The sequence below is a fragment of the Nerophis lumbriciformis genome, linkage group LG33 (genome assembly GCF_033978685.3).
Source record: "Nerophis lumbriciformis linkage group LG33, RoL_Nlum_v2.1, whole genome shotgun sequence".
Taxonomy (NCBI): Eukaryota; Metazoa; Chordata; class Actinopteri; order Syngnathiformes; family Syngnathidae; genus Nerophis; species Nerophis lumbriciformis.
The window spans coordinates 20,475,471-20,492,308 of record NC_084580.2 but is presented as its reverse complement, the minus strand read 5'-3'; the positions used below and the strand labels follow the sequence as shown (position 1 = coordinate 20,492,308).

General features: G+C 40.8%; 2 protein-coding genes across 3 annotated transcripts in view; one reads left to right on the top strand and one right to left on the bottom strand.

Annotated features, from left to right (window-relative positions):
- Positions 1-2,767, top strand: part of LOC133575809 (protein crumbs homolog 1-like) — a 51,491-nt gene extending 48,724 nt beyond the window's left edge. Inside the window, exon 8 of the mRNA XM_061928663.2 lies at positions 1,865-2,767. Within this exon, the coding sequence (XP_061784647.1) occupies positions 1,865-2,117 (253 nt within the window). The 3' untranslated portion in view covers positions 2,118-2,767. The remainder of the gene's footprint in view (positions 1-1,864) is intronic.
- A 5,770-nt stretch (positions 2,768-8,537) lies between these two features.
- The window catches only part of LOC133575810 (uncharacterized), a 28,760-nt gene continuing 20,459 nt past the window's right edge, over positions 8,538-16,838 (bottom strand). For both annotated transcript variants that reach the window (XM_061928665.1, XM_061928664.1), the window contains exons 6-10: positions 16,324-16,401; positions 16,115-16,252; positions 9,472-9,555; positions 9,348-9,398; positions 8,538-9,275 (exon numbers count right to left, since the gene is read on the bottom strand). In XM_061928665.1, the coding sequence (XP_061784649.1) occupies positions 9,165-9,275; positions 9,348-9,398; positions 9,472-9,555; positions 16,115-16,252; positions 16,324-16,401 (462 nt within the window). In that variant the 3' untranslated portion in view covers positions 8,538-9,164. The remainder of the gene's footprint in view (positions 9,276-9,347; positions 9,399-9,471; positions 9,556-16,114; positions 16,253-16,323; positions 16,402-16,838) is intronic.

Genomic DNA, 16,838 nt, shown 5'->3' with positions numbered 1-16,838 from the left:
AAGCGATTGTCATGTCGATAATGGAGGTAATTATACTAACCCCAAAACCAGTGAAGTTGGCACGTTGTGTAAATGGTAAATAAAAACAGAATACAATGATTTGCAAATCCTTTTCAACTTATATATAATTGAATATACTGCAAAGACAAGATACTTAACGTTCAAACCGGTAAACTTTTGTTATTTTTTGCAAATATTAGCTCATTTGGAATTTGATGCCTGTAACATGTTTCAAAAAAAGACTGACAAAGTTGAGGAATGCTCATCAAACACTTCTTTGGAACATCCCACAGGTGAACAGGCTAATTGGGAACAGGTGGGTGCCATGATTGGGTATAAAAGCAGCTTCCGTGAAATGCTCAGTCATTCACAAACAAGGACGGGGCGAGGGTCACCACTTTGTCAACAAATGCGTGAGCAAATTGTCCAACAGTTCAAGAACAACATTTCTCAACCAGCTATTGCAAGGAATTTAGGGATTTCACCATCTACAGTCCGTAATATCATCAAAAGGTTCAGAGAATCTGGAGAAATCACTCCACGTAAGCGGCATGGCCGAAAACCAACATTGAATGCCCGCGACCTCGATCCCCCAGGCAGTACTGCATCAAAAACCAGACATCAGCGTGTAAAGGATATCACCACATGGGCTCAGGAACACTTCAGAAAACCACTGCCAGTAACTACAGTTTGTCGCTACATCTGTAAGTGCAAGTTAAAACTCTACTATGCAAAGCGAAAGCCATTTATCAACAACACCCAGAAACGCCGCCAGGCTTCGCTGGGCCCGAGCTCATCTAAGATGGACTGATGCAAAAAATGCCCCCGTGCCAACATTTTTGCAATGTGTTGCTGCCATTAAATTATAAGTTGCTGATTATTTGCCAAAAAAAATTAAGTTTCTCAGTTCGAACATTAAATATCTTGTCTTTGCAGTCTATTCAATTGAATATAAGTTGAAAAGGATTTGCAAATCATTGTATTCTGTTTTTATTTACCAATTTAACGTGCCAACTTCACTGGAGTCAAAGTGGAGTCTTGCAGAATGAGATTTTAGGAGAATTACGGGCCATGACGCACAACACCCTTCAATGGAAATATCTACAAATCGCAAATGTACTTATCCGAAATTTTAAAAATATCACTTTTATTTAGCGAAAAACTGCATTGGAAATGCAGCTTCTGTCATTATGGGGTATTTGTGTGTAGAATTTTGATGACAAAAATTAATTCCTTTCATTTCGTATAGCTCGGTTGGTAGAGCGGCCGTGCCAGCAACTTGAGGGTTCCAGGTTCGATCCCCGCTTCTGCCATCCAAGCCTTGGGCAAGACGCTTTACCCACCTGCTCCCGGTGCCACCCACACTGGTTTAAATGTAACTTAGATATTGGGTTTCACTATGTAAAGCGTTTGAGTCACGGCGTCCCGGCCTGAGTCTGGCGGTGGAGTTATGTGGAGGGGGCGTGGCCTGCGGACCTGCAGCGAAGCGGGGTGTGCCAGGACCGGCTTCGAGATCAGCGACAGGTGCGTAGATGGCCCACCTGGGCGTGCTTATCTAGTCACCCGTCGCTCTGTTAAAGGCAGAGAGGAGAGAGGGGTTGATGGTACACCCCGCTTCGCTGCAGGTCCGCAGGCCACGCCCCCCTCCACAGTTATATAAATATAATTCACTTCCACAATTCTCAGTTTTGCCACTTTCCTGCATCATTTCCAGCTAAAAACTTAAATTTGGCCAGTGAATTTTGAATTACGAGTGTTTCCTTCTCCCGCCACTCTTGAGCGGCCAGTACAAACTGTGGTTTTAATGCACCCTGTTCCCAAGTGGACCGTGAATGTCCTGTGTGCTTTTTTCTCGCCGCTGCAGGTGTGAGAAGGACGTGGACGAATGTGCCTCTGACCCGTGTATGAACGGAGGCTTCTGCATTAACTACGTCAACCACTTTGAGTGCGTGTGTGACATGAATTACTCGGGTACACACTGCCAAATAGACGTCAGTGACTTTTACCTCTACGTCTTTTTGGGCCTGTGGCAGAACCTGTTCCAACTGGTGTCCTACTTCGTCATACGCCTCGATGACGAGCCAGAAATCGAGTGGGTGTTTCACGTTAATGAGTAGCTCCCGAGCTTGTTTGTGCACCAACGCAAAGACTGCAAACACACGCCGCTTCCAACACTGCTATTCATGAGATTGTTTCATTTTCTTCAATATCCTTAGATATTGGTTAATGTGGACCCCGACTTAAACAAGTTGAAAAACTTATTCGGGTGTTCAGAGGTGGGTAGAGTAGCCATAAATTGTACTCAAGTAAGAGTACTGTTGCTTTAGAGATTTATTACTCAAGTAAAAGTAAAGAGTAGTCAGCCAAATATTTACTTGAGTAAAAGTAAAAAAGTATGTTGCGAAAAAACTACTCAAGTACTGAGTAACTGATGAGTAACCTGTTCGTTTAATGATGACGGCAACAAATGCACAAAAACATAAAAATAGCAATGAGCAAATTCAGAGCCAGGAATATCTCTTAAGCAGCTAAAACAATAATATATATTAAATAATAATACATTAACATAAAAAACATTAAGGCAAATTGAGCCACAATAACTTAACAGCACCATAGGCTCAGTAGGCAGAGATTACAAAGGAAAATAACAATTTAGCCTTTACGCAAACCATAAACTGATAGGTGTGGGCTGCACCTGGGAACACACTGTGCACTTCTGATTGGTGTTTCTATGCATGCGTGAATGTGTGTGCGACTGTGCGTGTGTGTGTCTATGACATACTTGCCAACCCTCCCGGATTTTCCGGGAGCCTCCCGAAATTCAGCGCCTCTCCCGAAAACCTCCCGGGACAAATTTTCTCCCGAAATTCAGGCGGACTCAGGTCCATGCGGACCTGAGTCCGCTTTCCCACAATATAAACAGCTTACCTGCCCAATCACGTTATAACTGTAGAATGATGGAGGGCGAGTTCTTGGTTTCTTATGTGGGTTTATTGTTAGGCAGTTTCATTAACGTCCTCCCAGCGCGGCAACAACACACAACAACAGCAGTCACGTTTTCGTCTACCGTAAAGCAGTTCGTCTGCCGTAAACAGCAAATGTTGTGACACTCTTAAACAGGACAATACTGCCATCTAGTGCATTTAATGAAAGCACTTTTGTGCGTGCCACACAGCAATGCATCATCAGAGAGGGTGTTCAGCATGGTTAGAAAAATAGTGACAGAGAATAGAACAAGGATGGACAATTCAACCCTTAACTCAACAATGAGTAGATGAGTGTTATGTGTGTGTATATGTGTAAATAAATGAACACTGAAATTCAAGTATTTATTTTATATATATATATATATATATATATATATATATATAAATAAAATACTTGAATTTCAGTGTTCATTTATTTACACATATACACACACATACATACATACATACATATATATATATATACATACATACATATATATATATACATACATATATATACATACATATATATATATATATACATACATATATATATATATATATGTATGTATATATATATATACATACATACATATATATATATATATATATATATATGTCTTAATAAGGTTATCCAAAAAATAGTGCTTGATATCGTAGTAGAGCGTAATATATGTATGTGTGGGAAAAAAAATCACAAGACTATTTCATCTCTACAGGCCTGTTTCATGAGGGGGGGTTCCCTCAATCATCAGGAGATGATCTCCTGATGATTGAGGGAACCCCCCCTCATGAAACAGGCCTGTAGAGATGAAATAGTCTTGTGATTTTTCCCCCCACACATACATATATATATATATATATATATATATATATATATATATATATATATATATATATATATATATATATATATATATATATATACACATATACATATATATATATATATATATACAGTATATACACATATATATATATATATATATATATACATATATATATATAATAAAATAAATATATATTTATAGCTAGAATTCACTGAAAGTCAAGTATTTCTTGTGTATATATATATATATATATATATATGAAATACTTGACTTGGTGAATTCTAGCTGTAAATATACTCCTCCCCTCTTAACCACGCCCTCCGCCCCCCCGAAATCGGCGGTCTCAAGGTTGGCAAGTATGGTCTATGAGGCTGCAGTGCGTTAATAAATGTCCCCACACGATGTACATTTGACAGTGATTCATAGCAGGGAAGCTAACATCAGCCTACGGTGACAGCCAAAATATCTACTAACGTTACTTACCGCGATGTGCTTCCTCAAATTTGACGTTGAGTTCATGTAAGCTTAATAAGCGTGTTGTTGTTTTGCCGCTGAAACTTTATGTGCAGTTAATCATGTGACCGCCTGGCTCTGTTTGATTGGTGAAACGTCACCAGTGACTGCATTTGATTGGTGAAACGCAGGCATGCGATAGATAATAATGGATTAGATTTTATATCGCGTTTTTCTATTATTAGATACTCAAAGCGCTCACTGAGAAGTGGGAACCCATCAGAAGGTCTGTCTGACAAACCAAAACAAACAAAGCGTGCATTAACAGATCGATAAAAATCAGTAGCGAGTAGCGAGCTGAATGTAGATAAATGGAGCGAAGTAAAAGTAGCGTTTCTTCTCTATAAATATACTCAAAAGTAAAAGTATGTTGCATTAAAACTACTCTTAGAAGTATAATTTATCCCAAAAGTTACTCAAGTAGATGTAACAGAGTAAATGTAGCGCGTTACTACCCACCTCTGCGGGTGTTACCATTTAGTGGTCAATTGTACGGAATATGTACTGTACTGTGCAATCTACTAATAAAAGTTTCAATCAAAAAAAAAAAAAGTGCAACAGTTTGGTACTTTTATATGTATTACCGAGTATCGATTCATACCTGTGTTGCATGTGACGTCACGTCCAGTTGCTCAGGAAACAATCATTCAAGTATCACTCCGAGCTAAATAACATTGCAATTTCAAACACCCAATAAAGCAAGTATGCTTGGTAGAAAATGCTCAAACGTAAAGTAAGGCTCCACTCTTTCAAAATGCGCTAGCTTGATCCTAATTGGCTGTTTCATGGACATGCAACCGATTAGCATTAGCCATTTTACATGGCGATTTCAACACCGCAAACAACCTTACAATCAAGCAGCTGGTGTGTAATAGGTACCATACTTACAGTTAGGGGTGTAACGGTACACAAGAATTTCGGTTCGGTACGTACCTCGGTTTAGAGGTCACGGTTCGGTTCATTTTCGGTACAGTAAGAAAACAACAAAATATACATTTTTTGGTTATTTATTTACCAAATGTGTAAACAATGGCTTTACCCTTTTAACATTGGGAACACTATAATAATTCTGCCCACGTTAATCAACATTCAACTGCCTCAAGTTGTTGCTCAGATTAAATAAAATGACAAAACTTTTCTTCTACATATAAAAAGTGCAACATTAAACAGTTTCAAGTCAACTCATCATGCTTAATTTATTACAGTATTTGGGAAGCCTGTAGTTGATTTTTATTATGTAAATGTTATATTTTTTATCAACATGTGATAGCAGGGACCCTGCCATTCAAAACTAGGCTGCTCCATTACTAATGATTAATGTAACTATAGCTGAAAAAAATAGTACAATAGCAATAGGAGAGACTATTCATCCCTGAACACCATGGAGTTCATCTAGGCTTAATGATGCACTTACATTATTATATCAACTCTCAGAGATAGAAACTCTTCATTTAACATAATGTCCTTTTTTGCCGCTTCAACACAGCTCAATCAACACAGAAAAAGGTAAAGTGAAATAACAGACAGACAGGGCTTTGCTGTCCGTAACACACACACACACACACTGCAAAATGAGCTAACGTTACGCTTTAAAGCGAACTAGCCTTCACCTCAAGCGAGCTGAGCTGCAGTTTATATTTCTAGAAGGTCAACGGGCTCATAGTGATGTTACTAGTAGTTGACTGGGAGGTGTTTATTATAATTTGGGGAGAGTCCGCTGCTTGATGATTACCTGCTAAACGCTAAGCACTGACTCCATGCGCTCTGAATACGCATTGCTGATTGGCTGTTACCGCTCAGATGGTTGTGTGGGTGGGACAATGCTGGGTGCTGTGTAGAGTACTGACAGACAGGCAGCTTGTTAAGACTACAGCTTAGGCGGCTACTTTATATGTTCGTGTGGAAACTCGTTCGGTACACCTCCCAACCGAACCGGAACCCCCCGTACCGAAACGGTTCAATACAAATACACGTACCGTTACACCCCTACTTACAGTATAAACACTGAAGGGCGCAACATAACACGTTCAAATTCAACACAAAGCTACTTTCTAGTTAAACATACTATTGATAGCATATACAGTACTGCCATCTAATGTCTTGGAAGTGCAACTGCATATAAAATATAAAAAATATATTTAAAAAAAAACAATCATTATTAGCTCATTTTTCAATGTTACCGTATTTTCCGCACTATTAGCCGCACCTAAAAACCACAAATTTACTCAAAAGCTGACAGTGCGGCTTATAACCCGGTGCGCTTTATATATGGATTAATATTAAGATTCATTTTCATAAAGTTTCGGTCTCGCAACTACGGTAAACAGCCGCCATCTTTTTTCCCCGTAGAAGAGGAAGTGCTTCTTCTTCTACGCAAGCAACCGCCCCCATAGAACAGGAAGCGCTTCTTCTTCTACTGTAAGCAACCACCCGCCCGCGTAGAAGAAGAAGAAGAAGCGCGCGGATATTACGTTTCATTTCCTTTGTGTGTTTACATCTGTAAAGACCACAAAATGGCTCCTACTAAGCGACAGGTTTCCGGTTCATGAAAAGACGCAATCTCTCCATCCGCACACGGACTACTATTTCACAGCAACTGCCTAAAGACTTTCAAGAAAAGCTGGCTACTTTCCGTGCATATTGTAAAAACAAGATAGCTGAAAAAAAGATCCGGCCAGAGAACATTATCAACATGGACGAGGTTCCACTGACTTTTGATATTCCTGTGAACCGCACTGTGGATACAACGGGAGCACGTACGGTGAATATTCGCACCACAGGGAATGAGAAGTCATCCTTCACTGTGGTTCTAGCTTGCCATGCTAATGGCCAGAAACTTCCACCCATGGTGATATTCAAAAGGAAGACCTTGCCAAAAGAGACCTTTCCAGCCGGCGTCATCATAAAAGCTAACTCGAAGGGATGGATGGATGAAGAAAAGATGAGCGAGTGGTTAAGGTAAGTTTACGCGAAGAGGCCGGGTGGCTTTTTTCACGCAGCTCCGTCCATGTTGATATACGACTCCATGCGCGCCCACATCACGCTGGTTTTTAATATATTATTAAAGTTTGACTGACCTATCTGACTGTTTTTTTGACATTCCTTTAGCGCAGTTAGATGCGGCTTATAACACGGGGCGGCTTATAGGTGGACAAAGTTTTGAAATATGCCGTTCATTGAAGGCGCGGCTTATAACCCAGGGCGGCTTGTGGTGCGGAAAATACGGTACATAAAAAATACAATTGTATGATCAAACAATATTTATTAACACACACAAAAGTATCGAAAATTGGTACCGTCAAGCACCGGTATCGTTTCCCAGGTAGCGGGAATTGTCACAATATTGGTTTAAATGTGATCGGTATCCATCCCTACATGTGATTAGTATGCAAATGAGGTCAGTTAAATAGAAATGTGTCAAATTTGTGAACAGATATGTATTTGTGTGCAATTCAATTTTTCCACTTAAGTATGGATAATTCATTCTGATTAATGATACGGAAAACTTAAGTGTTTATCTTGTGCCTTAGCTCCTGTTGGTAATTTAGATCACAACATATGTGAGACATTCCCACACAGACTTTATAATCTACCACTATAGGTTGGATAAAAGTAAGATGCTGGATTGCATTTATTGTACTAGACTTGAATGATGAAAAAAAAACAAAAAAACATCAAATAAACCCCCATGATTTTTTTTATTATTACTTAAACTCTTCTGCAATTTCAAAATATTACAAAGAGAAACAATTCAATTTCAATATCTTCACAGACAAAACAATCCTTATATTGTGTCATCTGCTGTTGGCAGGTAACTACTTTTTTTGAACAAACTATGACAGCAATGTACAATATACAGTTATTTTAAATAAATAACAAAATAATACATTGGATCATATTAACCGGCAGTTGTGAGTTTATTAAGGCTTGTTCCCTGTAACTCTGCAGTCAAGTCAAACAGGAAAAGGACACGTTCACAAAATAACATGCCATTCATTTATAGAGAATTAGAATACAGCAACTAAGTGGATTTGTCATGATAAATGTATATTGTAACAAGCTACACACAGTTCACCTGCTACTGACCAGCGTGGAATGATGATTACCGCAATTTCCGGACTATAAGCGACTACTTTTTTCCTACCCTTTGAATCCTGCGGCTTAATAAAACGGTGCAGCTAATTTATGGATCTTGTTCACGGACAGCCATAATGCAAAGTTAAATGGTGTGGTATTTTTTTTATCGTCTTTTGGATGAGTTCACTCATTGCAGGTAAAAATGTTTCCTGCTGTTTGAAGCTTTGAACCGGAAGTAAAAGTGTCGTTCTAATCGTTACTAGCGTTTCTACTCATATGGATTCCTCATTTATCACTCCGAGCAACGTTTGTAAGTTTTGCAATATAACTATTGTTTCATACTAAACCGTCCCATGTGTGATGTCTGTAGGAGTGTTTTCATGCGTTGTAATGTAATGAAGCTGGCGTTGTTAGTTTACGAGTGTCTGTGTTCGCATTATTACCTTGCAATGGCATTCTGTTTGTATTGTCCCAGTGTCACAAAATCCTCAATAAATTTACCAAGTCTTATTGAGTCTGTTTAGCTGATTGGAGAGCTCGCTTCCACAAGTCTGATCAGCCGTTTTACAGGCAATGTTTGGAAACAATTAATTTATGTAAATAAACAATTCATCAAATCTTTCTGTGTGAATAACTTATTTCACAATATCTTCGGTGTGGCTAATACATATGAACAAATGTTTTCCTACAATTTAGTAGCTTTTAGCGCTCTATAATCCGGAAAACACGGTATCTAAAAATGAAAGGTATCATACGCTTACATCATGACGGATTGCTAGCAATGGAGCTTACATTCACAGAGTTCTTTGTAGATCCGCTTGCGTATCTTTGGTATGTCGGCCTGTGAGAAATGGAGTGGCTGACCCAAGGCGAGGCATCTGCAATACTGGGAGGGAGAGCAAAGGGGAGTCATTCATTTGTGTCAAATGTACTAAGAGCTGGTGAGGCATGCACGTACCTCCAAGACAAAAACACCGCAGTCATTTTCGTTGGTTTGCTTTGGGACATTCTGTCAAGATATTCAAATAATTAACTCCGTAGTCTGTAAAAACCTTCACTCCAAAATCTGAGAAGAACCATACCTCATCGAAGGACACAGCCCAATCACTTACAAACGACGTCTGTTGTTTCTCAGTTGCTTCGGTTATCAGGTACTTCAGGATATTCTGCGGTAGACAAAAGACATGTTGATATGTTCCCAGACAATACTACTACATGGGTGTGTCAAACTCAGATCTGGACCGGGGGCCAGATCTGGCCCGCCACATCAATTTATGTGCCTGCAAAATCCTGGAAATAACATTCATCTTTTTATATTCGTTCTTCCAATTTTGACAGAAAAATTGCATGTCTTTTAAACTTGAGAATAATGTGACCATGCAAAAAAACATTGTATTAAAACGGGGGTGTACAAACATACACATACTGTACATATACAGGTAAAAGCCAGTAAATTAGAATATTTTGAAAAACTTGATTTATTTCAGTAATTGCATTCAAAAGGTGTAACTTGTACATTATATTTATTCATTGCACACAGACTGATGCATTCAAATGTTTATTTCATTTAATTTTGATGATTTGAAGTGGCAACAAATGAAAATCCAAAATTCCGTGTGTCACAAAATTAGAATATTACTTGGGTTGGTTTGGTTTGCATTTCCTTTGGAAATCGAGGTCCCAGAGTCTGGAGGAAAACAGGAGAGGCACAGGATCCATGTTGCCTGAAGTCTAGTGTAAAGTTTCCACCATCAGTGATGGTTTGGGGTGCCATGTCATCTGCTGGTGTCGGTCCACTCTGTTTCCTGAGATCCAGGGTCAACCCAGCCGTCTACCAGCAAGTTTTAGAGCACTTCATGCTTCCTGCTGCTGACCTGCTCTATGGAGATGGAGATTTCAAGTTCCAACAGGACTTGGCGCCTGCACACAGCGCAAAATCTACCCGTGCCTGGTTTACGGACCATGGTATTTCTGTTCTAAATTGGCCCGCCAACTCCCCTGACCTTAGCCCCATAGAAAATCTGTGGGGTATTGTGAAAAGGAAGATGCAGAATGCCAGACCCAAAAACGCAGAAGAGTTGAAGGCCACTATCAGAGCAACCTGGGCTCTCATAACACCTGAGCAGTGCCAGAAACTCATCGACTCCATGCCACGCCGCATTAACGCAGTAATTGAGGCAAAAGGAGCTCCAACCAAGTATTGAGTATTGTACATGCTCATATTTTTCATTTTCATACTTTTCAGTTGGCCAACATTTCTAAAAATCCCTTTTTTGTATTAGCCTTAAGTAATATTCTAATTTTGTGACACACGGAATTTTGGATTTTCATTTGTTGCCACTTCAAATCATCAAAATTAAATGAAATAAACATTTGAATGCATCAGTCTGTGTGCAATGAATAAATATAATGTACAAGTTACACCTTTTGAATGCAATTACTGAAATAAATCAAGTTTTTCAAAATATTCTAATTTACTGGCTTTTACCTGTACATACATACACTCATGCACATAATCACGTTTCATCAAACATAAATTAACGTTGTTGCCCTAGAGCAGGGGTCGGCAACCTTCACCAGTCAAAGAGCCATTTTGACCGGTTTCGCAAATTATAGAAAACAATGGGAGCCGCAAATTTTTTTTGAAATTTTAAATGTAATAACACTGCATACAAAGTTTTTTTTTGCTTTGCGCTATGTATAAACCAGGGGTCTCAGACACGCTGCCCTCACCTTTATATGGAATTTGAAAGCTGGTGCGGCACGCGGGTTTTAAATGAATGGCGCTTGCCAGCGTCATGCGTGCCATGATGGTACAGCATATGGCACCCACTACAACCAGCATGCCTGATCAGCCACATGTTGTATGGCGTTTCCGCTTGCTTACGTAGGTGACAGCAAGGCATACTTAGTCAACAACCACACAGGTTACACTGACGGTGGCGGTATAAAAAAACAAAAACTATAACACTCTTACTAATAATGCGCCACACTGTGAACCCACACCAAACAAGAATGACAAACACATTTCGGGAGAACATCTGCACAGTAACACAACATAAAGACAACAGGACAAATACCCAGAATCCCATGCAGCCCTAACTCTTCCGGGATACATTATACACCCCCGCCCACTTCAACCGACGACAGAAGGGGGGGGGATTCTGGGTATTTGTTCTGTTGTGTTTATGTTGTGTTACGGTGCGGATGTTCTCCCGAAATGTGTTTGTCATTCTTGTTTGGTGTGGGTTCACAGTGTGGCGCATATTAGTAAGATTGTTAAAGTTTTTTATACCGCCACCGTCAGTGTAACCTGTGTGGTTGTTGACCAAGTATGCCTTGCTGTCGCTTACGTGAGCATGCAGAAGCCCCATACAACGCGAGGCTGGGCCGGCACGCTGGTTGTAGTGGGCGCTAAATGCTGTACCATCACGGCACGTTCGAAAGAACAGTTGCCCTGAACGTCGTAGGGTTGACAAGTATGACGTTGTCAAGCGCCTTTCATGTTAAACCCGCGGGCCGCACTAACATTCAATTCTCAATATACATAGCACAAAGCAAAAAAAAAACTTTGTATGCGGTGCTATTTCATTTTAAATTTCAAAAGATTTTTGTGGCTCCCATTGTTTTCTTTAATGTGTGAAACTGGTCGAAATGGCTCTTTGACTGGTAAAGGTTGCCGACCCCTGCCCTAGGGGAAACTGGGTAACACATGGCACACTGACAAAGCTTAACCTATTGCTACTATAACAATCTACAAGGTTAATATAGGTTGCTTCTCTTTATTCCCCTCCATTTTTCGGTATTCTTTTTTTATCTCTAGTTATCATTACATACCGTATTTTTCGGACTAAAAGTCGCAGTTTTTTCCCATAGTTTGGCCGGGGGTGCGACTTATACTCAGGAGCGACTTATGTGTGAAATGATTAACACATTAGCGTAAAATACCAAATAATATTATTTATCTCATTCACGTAAGAGACTAGACGTATAAGATTTCATGGGATTTAGCGATTAGGAGTGACAGATTGTTTGGTAAACGTATAGCATGTTCTATATGTTATAGTTATTTGAATGACTCTTACCATAATATGTTACGTTAACATACCAGTTGGTTATTTATGCCTCATATAACGTACACTTATTCAGCCTGTTGTTCACTATTCTTTATTTATTTTAAATTGCCTTTTAAATGTCTATTCGGGAGTTCAAACCCCGGCCGAGTCATACCAAAGACTATAAAAATGGGACCCGTTACCTCCCTGCTTGGCACTCAGCATCAAGGGTTGGAATTGGGGGTTAAATCACCAAAAATGATTCCCGGGCACGGCACTGCTGCTGCCCACTGCTGCTGCCCACTGCTCCCCTCACCTCCCAGGGGGTGATCAAGGGGATGGGTCAAATGCAGAGGACAAATTTCGCCACACCTAGTGTGTGTGTGACAATCATTGGTACTTTAACTTTACCGTATTTTCCGCACTATAAGGCGCACCGGATTATTAGCCGCACCTTCTATGAATTACATATTTCATAATTTTGTCCACCAATAAGCCGCCCCGGACTAAAAGCCGCGCCTACGCTGCGCTAAAGTGAATGTCAAAAAAACGCTGCGCTAAAGTGAATGTCAAAAAAACAGTCAGATAGTTCAGTCAAACTTTAATAATATATTGAAAACCAGCGTTCTAACAACTCTGTCCCAAAATGTACGCAAATGTGCAATCACAAACATAGTAAAATTCAAAATGGTGTAGAGCAATAAATAGCAACATAATGTTGCTCGAACGTTAATGTCACAACACACAAAATAAACATAGCGCTCACCTTCTGAAGTTATTCTTCATTCGTAAATCCTTCGAATTCTTCGTCTTCGGTGTCCGAATTGAAAAGTTGCGCAAGCGTGGGATCCAAAAATGGCCGGTTCCGTCTCGTAGAAGTCATCGGGAGTCAGTGTCGCTGTTGTTGTGCAGCAGTTCTGTGAATCCTGCCTTCCGGAAAGCTCGGACCACAGTTGTGACCGAAACTATCTGCCCAGGCATTTACGATCCACTGGCAGATGTTGGCGTATGTCGACCGGCGCTATCTGCCCGTCTTAGTGAAGGTGTGTTCGCCTTCGGAGCTGTGTGAAAAAAGCCACCCGGCCTCTTCGCGTAAACTTCCCTTAACCACTCGCTCATCTTTTCTTCATCCATCCATCCCTTCGAGTTAGCTTTTATGATGACGCCGGCTGGAAAGGTCTCTTTTGGATGGGTGGAAGTTAGCATGGCAAGCTAGAACCACAGTGAAGGATGACTCCTCATTCTCTGTGGTGCGAATATTCACCGTACGTGCTCCCGTTCCACAGTGCAGTTCACAGGAATATCAGTTGCTGTGAAATACGGTAGTAATCCGTGTGCGGATGGAGAGATTGCGTCTTTTTATGATCCGGATCCTTGTCGCGTAGTAGGAGCCATTTTGTGGTCTTTACAGATGTAAACAGGAAATGAAACGTACGGTGATATCCGCGCGTTTTTTCTTCTTCTTCCGGGGGCGGGTGAAGCGCTTCCTGTTCTATGGGGGCGGGTGCTTTCCTTGGCGGTTGCTTGCGTAGAAGAAGAAGCGCTTCCTGTTCTACCGGGAAAAAAGATGGCGGCTGTTTACCGAAGTTGCGAGACCGAAACTTTATGAAAATGAATCGTAATAAAGCGCACCGGGTTATTAGGCGCACTGTCAGCTTTTGAGAAAAATTGTGGTTTTTAGGTGCGCCTTATAGTGCGGAAAATACGGTAACTTTAAAGGGGAACATTATCACCAGACCTATGTAAGCGTCAATATATACCTTGATGTTGCAGAAAAAAGACCATATATTTTTTTAACCGATTTCCGAACTCTAAATGGGTGAATTTTGGCGAATTAAACGTCTTTCTAATATTCGCTCTCGGAGCGATGACGTCACAACGTGACGTCGCATCGGGAAGCAATCCGCCATTTTCTCAAACACCGAGTCAAATCAGCTCTGTTATTTTCTGTTTTTTCGACTGTTTTCCGTACCTTGGAGACATCATGCCTCGTCGGTGTGTTGTCGGAGGGTGTAACAACACGAACAGGGACGGATTCAAGTTGCACCAGTGGCCCAAAGATGCGAAAGTGGCAAGAAATTGGACGTTTGTTCCGCACACTTTACCGACGAAAGCTATGCTACGACAGAGATGGCAAGAATGTGTGGATATCCAAAGCAGATGCATTTCCAACGATAAAGTCAAAGAAATCTGCCGCCAGACCCCCATTGAATCTGCCGGAGTGTGTGAGCAATTCAGGGACATAGGACCTCGGTAGCACGGCAAGCAATGGCGGCAGTTTGTTCCCGCAGACGAGCGAGCTAAACCCCCTGGATGTCTTGGCTCACACCGTCCCTTATGCCACCGAAGATGATCAAGAGAAGAATATCGACCCTAGCTTCCCTGGCCTGCTGACATCAACTCCAAAACTGGACAGATCAGCTTTCAGGAAAAGAGCGCGGATGAGGGTATGTCTACAGAATATATTAATTGATGAAAATTGGGCTGTCTGCACTCTCAAAGTGCATGTTGTTGCCGAATGTATTTCATATGCTGTAAACCTAGTTCATAGTTGTTAGTTTCCTTTAATGCCAAACAAACACATACCAATCGTTGGTTAGAAGGCGATCGCCGAATTCGTCCTCGCTTTCTCCCGTGTCGCTGGCTGTCGTGTCGTTTTCGTCAGTTTCGCTTGCATACGGTTCAAACCGATATGGCTCAATAGCTTCGGTTTCTTCTTCAATTTCGTTTTCGCTACCTGCCTCCACACTACAACCATCCGTTTCAATACATGCGTAATCTGTTGAATCGCTTAAGCCGCTGAAATCCGAGTCTGAATCGGAGCTAATGTCGCTATAGCTTGCTGTTCTTTCCGCCATGTTTGTTTGTGTTGTATTCACTATGTGACGTCACAGGAAAATGGACGGGTGTTTATAACGATGGTTAAAATCAGGCACTTTGAAGCTTTTTTTTAGGGATATTGCATGATGGGTAAAATTTTGAAAAAAACTTCGAAAAATATAAGAAGCCACTGGGAACTGATTTTTAATGGTTTTAACAATTCTGAAATTGTGATAATGTTCCCCTTTAATGAGACGGCGTGGTCACGTGAGCTGTACATGACACATCATTGGCTAGCTTACGTCACCTCCTGAGACGTAGACTTGTTTTGTACTTATTTTGATTATTGTTTCTCAGCTGTTTGTAAATGTTGCAGTTTATAAATAAAGGTTTAAATAAAACAAAAAAAACTAACAAAAAAAAAAGCCTCCGCGCATGCGCATAGCATAGTTCCAACAAATCGATGACTAAATTAATCGCCAACTATTTTGATAATGGATTTTAATCGATTAGTTGTTGCAGCCCTAGTTGAAATAAAAACTGTTTCTCGCCTACCTGACGGTTTTTTCCTTCACACTGAGCTCGCAGCAGCCAGCGTCATCTCACAAGACCCTCGGGTGCCGTGAATGTCAATCAAGTGACGTCATAGTGAAGGTTTCTGATCGCTAATTTTTAGGACTATTTTTTCAACGCCTGGTTGGCGATCGACTGACACACCCTCCGCGATCGACGTAATGGGCACCCCTGCTCTAAATATATCACTGCAACGAGCAACCATTGCGATATGGCCCTCAATGAAAACGAATTTGACGCTCCTGTACTAGATGGATGTGGAGGACCTGCGATTTACCCGTGCAACTTTGCGCAGTGCATTCCCTTGAGAGTCGAAGAGACAGATTTTCCTTCTGGCGATGTCTGCGACAACCAGACACCAATGCACTTCCAGGTGGACGGGCACCAACAGCAGAGTCTTGGAGAACAAATCAACCTGCAGAAAAGAAACCCAATAAGTGGATGCCTCCTGAGACCGAATGTTTTCATCAACTGTGTATATTGTACCTGCTTTGTCCATCTCTTCACGCCATCATAGCCTTTGGTCATGAGCTGTCGGTGGAAGAAGCTGTTGATAAAATGGACCTAAGGGTAATAGAAAGACCATTGTGTTGGTTTTGTCTAAATGTTTTTCATTCATAATTATAGGAGTTCATAATATATACAGTCCATGCAGAAAAAAAAGATCACACACTTTCTGAGAGCGTCATTAACTTTGAAGTATGACATATTATTTACTGTGGCACTGTCAGCTTTGAGAATACATCTCACAACTAAATGATACTTTAGAGTAGTCTATGTATATTTACTATCCACCAACAAGGAGTTAATACACAGTCGTTATGATCTTCACAAGTGAGTAGCAAGATAATTCTCTCTTTCCTACAGTCCAGTACGGTGGTGACAGCGTCAGTGTTCAGGGCTCTTTATTCACGGAGTACCACCACAGAAAACACTTGGCTCTCCAAGTACCACCATAATGACCTCCAGACCCACACCTCCCGCCACCTGAACAGTTTTTT